General features: G+C 39.9%; 1 protein-coding gene across 5 annotated transcripts in view; it reads right to left on the minus strand.

Annotated features, from left to right (window-relative positions):
- ALCAM (activated leukocyte cell adhesion molecule) overlaps window positions 1-5,977 on the minus strand; it is a 176,197-nt gene that overhangs the window by 30,254 nt on the left and 139,966 nt on the right. For all 5 annotated transcript variants that reach the window (XM_025210743.1, XM_025210740.1, XM_025210741.1 and 2 more), the window contains exons 7-8: window positions 2,806-2,933; window positions 1,043-1,172 (exon numbers count right to left, since the gene is read on the minus strand). In XM_025210743.1, coding sequence (XP_025066528.1) covers window positions 1,043-1,172; window positions 2,806-2,933 — 258 coding nt within the window. The remainder of the gene's footprint in view (window positions 1-1,042; window positions 1,173-2,805; window positions 2,934-5,977) is intronic.

A 5,977-nucleotide genomic window follows, 5' to 3' on the forward strand; every position in this document is an offset into this window, starting at 1 on the left:
AGCGCCTTGAAGTCCCCTGTTTGCTGCCAGAGTCATGTTATTTCTCTCAGACCTCATGCAAGCAGAGGCGTGTTAAATCTTCAGGACTCATTTGACAGAGGACCTTAGGACCTTGAAATAGCCATGTATTAGATGGAATCAGTTTTTTTTTCCAATTTCTTGGTAGAGGGCTGAGGTTTGGAGAGTGGAGAGCAAAGAGGTCAGACATTAATTGTGGTTTGTAAAATACAGAGCCTGAGGAATTTGAAGAGGCAGAGGAACCTGAGTAAAGTGAAAGAGCAGAGGGGTCATGTTTTCACACAGGAACAGAGTACCAGAGAAGCAATCTGGCTTACTTGCACCAAAGGAAGCTTAAGAACAACTGGACACAGAGTAGGGAACTCAAACACAGAAGTCTGCCAGGACTGTATAACTCATTTGCTTCAAGGAATAAGCATAAGGGAGAAACAGCTTCCACTATGGACAAAGTGTATAACAGTCCATCACAGGACTCCTTGCGCATTCCTTCTAAAGTATTTGGTACTGCCTTTTTTCCCAAAATAGGATGTTGAACTGGTAGGAGCTACTACAGTAACTCATATATTCCTTTAAAGAATGGCCTTGAATGACAAAATAATGGGCTGCTCACTTTTTCCATAGTTTACAAAAGATTCCAAGGCAATGTCTTAACATAATAATTTGCTTTGTATTAATATGCATAATTCACCACGGATTGTAACATAAAATAATAAAATGTGTTGTTGCAGCTTTATTTTATTACTTCGTTTGTTGCCCAAACAAAAGCTACACAGATATAGATCTATTTTAATTCTACAAGAAAAAGATAGTCTGTTAAAAACCAATGAAAATACACTAGAAAAATGCATTAAAACAAGTAAGACTCTTACTTGTCTCTACAAAGTACTCTGTATCTAATTAGTCCAGTGCTCGGTTCTACTGTAACTGATAGGACTTAATCACATTTGTAAGTCAGGGATGGCTTAACGCCTATATTGTCAGTTTTTTAAAATCTGATATAGAACTAAAATATCCAGTAACGTACAGTGCACAGTGATGGTGGTTGAACCCGTCAGGTCTTTGTCAGTCAGAGAGCACTTGTATTCTCCTGTTGCATTTCGCCTCACATCTGTCATTATGTAAGTATCTGAGCTCCTTATGCCTTCTGTTTCTCCCTGTCGGTGGAAGCAAAAAAAAAAAAGTGGTCACCTTTGCTTTGAATAGTTTTATATGCTCCGACTTTATTCCTAAAGAATTCTGAAACTTTTCAGTCTGTATCCATTTAAATCCACTGAAATGCAGGCACCTTTCAGCAAAACAGTTTTATGGTTGTTGCCAGATTTCAGGCACAGTACAGTTACCCATAAGTTAAAATGTTTTACGTTTCAAGTGTCAACTACAAAATACTAAGAGAAGAGAAGATTCAACAGAAAATAAAATATAAAACAACCTTAGCAGGTAAGACAGACCAAGATTGGGAAACAGTATCTTGCCCAAACTGCTGTAACAAATTTAAGTAAGTCTATACTGAAGCATGTGGCATTAAATATCTTTAGAATCACAGCAAAAACAGCAAAGACTGAACTAATTCTAGCTTCCCTGTGGTGGGAGGAGGACTCTGAAGTTACTGTAGTCCATGCCAAGTAGGGTCCTTAGGTTTTCTACGCTCATCACAGAACACAAGAAGGCATTCGTGCACTACTATATGAAATAGCATTAAAACAGAGGAATTGGAGGTTGGCCAAGGGCCTCAAGTCTGCTGTGACTCAGCTTAACTGTAAGTGCTGAGACAAGTCACCTCAGACCCCATCTTCCCCATCACCATTCTTCAGCAATGCACAGTGCCAGAAGAGAGAAGTCCTTATGCAGTACCCTGGCCAGGGAATAACATGCAAGAAGGCCACTGTATCTCCTGCTCCAAAAGTCTAGCAGCTGGTTTAAACGAAGAACACACGTACAAAGTAGGGCAGCCAAAAGCAAGAGAAGGAAGAAAGGTAGCAGCCAAAAGGTAGAACTATGTTGTCCAAAGATCTCTTCCATCAAGATAGCTTGGACATTGATTTGTATCCAGTTTGTACTTTGTACATATGATAGCACTATGTTCCACTGTTCTGCCTGTGTTGCCATTCAGCTCTTGTTTGTGATGGGGTTTCATACAGCAACAGAGGAACAGCAACAAAAGACCCTATGTTTGAAATGGTAGGTATATAGGACTTAAACTGGTCAACCTCACAGGATTAGGTTAAAATAGCTTCAAGCTAACTGAGTCTCTTTTTGCTTAATTCTTTTCCAACTGTTCTCAGAAAATCTTGTTTCCCAGAGAGATTTGTCTAATAATCATATATCTTAAGTTTCACTCCCGAGTTCTGCTGCTCTTCTGAAGGCTGCTATGTGAGGAGTTCTCTTAATATACTTTCCAAAATCAGATCTAAATCTTGGGTGGGATTTTGTTCCCATAATTGCTCTGTTTATTTGATTTGCCTGTTGGGATTACTTGGTGCTCTTATTTGAGCAAGTTAAATTGTTTTCTCTGTTTATACTTTTTCCTCTGGTCATTATTTACTGTGGTGTTTAAATCACTGCACCATTTGGTATAAAAATCACCACCTTACAAGCCTTCACCAAGTTTTGATCCTCCTGGAGATTGCTGTAACTTGCCGAGGTTATCTTTTCAGCTTGCTAATAGCATTATATTACTTTGGTTGTTATTTGAGCATATGAAAATTTGTTTCAGACATGCAGTAGTGTCAATAGGAAGAAATGATGCTGAATATTGTAGCTAAGCACTAGCAGCAAAGTAATACTTACTGGAATGTAAAACAAGAACTCCTGAGGAGGGGGGTTACCATTTCCTGAGCATTTGAGAGTGATGTTATCACCTTCTTTAATGGTACTGCTTTGTGACAGCACTTGAATTGTCACCTTCTCTGTAGGATCTGTAAAAATAATGGACCCAAGTTAATAGCTTTTGTAAAGCACAAGGTAACTCTGTGCACACAATGTAAATGTCCAAAGTATACACAATTTTCTCACGAAGTAGGTGAGGGTAATTGCATAAATGGTTCTTTTTATAGAAGGACTGAAGTTAATAGGTACTTTCTATATGGAGTACTAATCCTGTTAGAACAAACTACAAAGAAACTCAGTTATATAAAAATCAATTTTTCCTTAGCAAAATGCCTATAACTGAAGTAGGAATGACCATAATTATTTCATGTAAAAAAGACCAGTAGGAACAATTTCACTGTATGATTTCATTACACGAGACTTTAACTGCATTACATGATGCTTGCTGTTTAGAGGAACTGCAGCAGCCGCAAAAATAGCTAATCCTGGAAGCCCCTTCCACTAATGTTAAAGAGAAATCTGAGCTACGCAACTCACAAGGCTATTCTGTATGCTGATCAGCAGTGTAGCTTTCAAAAAGATGGATTTGGTGGACTCAATAAGACCCTTAACACAGTCAACAGAACTGTAAATATAGCAAACTTCTGTCATGTTCAATGAGGTTGAACGATAACTTATATCTTTCTTTGGCAATTTTTTTTAAAGCAAAGCTAAAATGAAGAGTATCCTTTAACACTTATTACTCCTCCCAGGCAGAGTGCTACATATCGTTTTCAAAACCCTGGATACAACAAACCAGATTTATGTAATGACATAAAGGCTAAATAACTCCTCCTATTACTTAAATCCATAAATGATCTCCTATTAACGATGACTCCTATAATGTCTGGGATGAAGCAGAGCTGACTACATGTACAGGATCCATGTTCAATAACAAGGGTTTTTTGCCTATTTTCTAAATTGAGAAAAAGTCTGGCATAACTTTGTAGGACTCATCTTGCTACAAGTGTGTGTGTGTGTGTGTGTGTGTGTGTATGTGTATGTGTGTGTGTGTGTGTGTGTGTGTGTGTGAGAGAGAGAATAATCATTCAAAAATGTGTTTACCAAACAAACAAGGTAAAGTAGGATACATTAAACTCACTTATTTCAGAGCACAACCACTTTGTGAGCAAGGTCGACAGATTGGTATGGCACTAGATGTGCCCCACAATGCTAAATGAAAGCCAAGTTGTCAGCCCCGTGTGCGCCTGTTCTTGCTCTGACGTTAAACAAATGAAAAAAAATGAGGCTAGCCTGAAGAACAGTCTGAGGCCTCAGAAAGAAACTGCTGAATAGATCTATCAGATTAGTGAGAGGGGAACACCTCCTTTGGGAAAAGCAGCCTTACTTTGCACAGAAGTAACTGATATAAGTTCACCTAGCAGTGTTTGCACCAGATGCAAAGTTCTTCCTAAACTCTAACTTCTACATTGAGATTACACTCATTGCATTAAATCCATTTCTAATATATTTTAGGTAATACATAAACACCTTAGTTACATATCCTGCTGTCCTTTGTCCTCTTCCTACCACAAAGCAAGAACAACTAAGTGACCATAGAGCACCTCTCTTCATGAAGCCAGAATACATTTTACCTTTAAGACCTCCACTTGAATTTTGAAGAATCAAAATGCTGGAGGTGGACAGTACTTAACAGCAAGCTCAATTCACCTGGGCCCCAGGTATCCATAATTCCATCACAAGACCACTACCAACATTGACATGACACCCTTTCTGGTCCTATCAGTACAGGCATCAATGACTGAACCAGCAAGAAATGTGAACTGCTCTGCCAACCCTGGATGCCTGAAGTGGTCCATCCACCGTAAGATTTCAGGACATTCTGACCCTGCTGTATCAGCATATGCTCAGTATGCCTGCCTTTTCTGGGACTCCTAACTTCTAAATACAATTCAGTTTGTGTACATTATCTAGAGCCCAGTTAACCAAGTTATTACACATCTACCTCTGCTCTGTTGCAAGCTTTATTTTAAATTACTCTTCTTTTCTGCAGCTCTCTCTCTACAGCTGTACCCTGGAGCCTGAGGGTATGTCTACAACAAAGACTGCAAAGTAGCACAGCGATACCCAAAGCTATCTCAAGTACCATAAGCAGTCCAGCTGCAGCAGTGCAGAGCTCTACACAGGACAATTTATCCCCAGGGTCATTTGGATATCCTGTAGACTGCAATGTTAGACATATCTTGCATTTAAAGAATTATTCAGAGTATAGCATAAGACTTCTCTGTTAGGTCAGGGCCTTGCAAGATTGTGGGTCCCCACTTAAAACAACAGGGACACTTTTATAGGAGAAGAAAACATTTTTTATTATGAAATAACAGAAAGTTGTTAAAGTTGTGAATAGGATTCATTTTGTATTTTAAACTGAGCAGCTGGTGTTTTATTTTATGATTAGTTGCTCTTAGAAATGTAAAACATGATGGATCTTGATGACAGATCTGAAAGCAAATAACTAACTAAGATATGGGAAGTCTTCTATTTAGAGTTGTAATATTTTTTTTAGATGCAGTAAATTCTGCTGAAGAAAAAGAATTAAATATAATGAGAGAAAAGCTAATTAAGAATACTGAACCAAATTTAAAAACAAAAACAACAGAGCTCACTATCAACATAATCAACTAACATCAGTGGAGAATGCTGTTTATATTCTCCTGCTGAGCAACAGGTTCGCACCTCTTGCTGCCCTGGGCACACCCAGCCAGGTCATGAGGCGCTACAGGGATTTGGGAGCGGGGCTAAAGGGTCTGGGGGCACAGGTGGTGTTCTCGTCGATCCTCCCAGTCTCAGGCTATGGGCTGAGAAGGGACAGGAGGATCTATGTGGTCAACCAAAGACTGCAGCGCTGGTGTCGTCAGGAAGGCTTTGGCTTTCATGACCACAGCCCGCTCTTTGGCGAGAGAGGCAGCGAGCTGCTGGGAAGGGATGGCCTCCACCTCTCTCCCCTAGGGAGGAGGCTCTTCTCAGCCAGACTGGCTGACCTCCTCCACCGGGCTTTAAACTAAGCCCGTTGGGGGACGGGGGGACTACCGCCACTGCTGGCCCGCTGAGCAATCCTTGCAAAGCCAGCAGATCA

Source organism: Alligator sinensis, unplaced genomic scaffold, assembly GCF_000455745.1.
Source record: "Alligator sinensis unplaced genomic scaffold, ASM45574v1 scaffold924_1, whole genome shotgun sequence".
NCBI classification, from domain to species: Eukaryota; Metazoa; Chordata; order Crocodylia; family Alligatoridae; genus Alligator; species Alligator sinensis.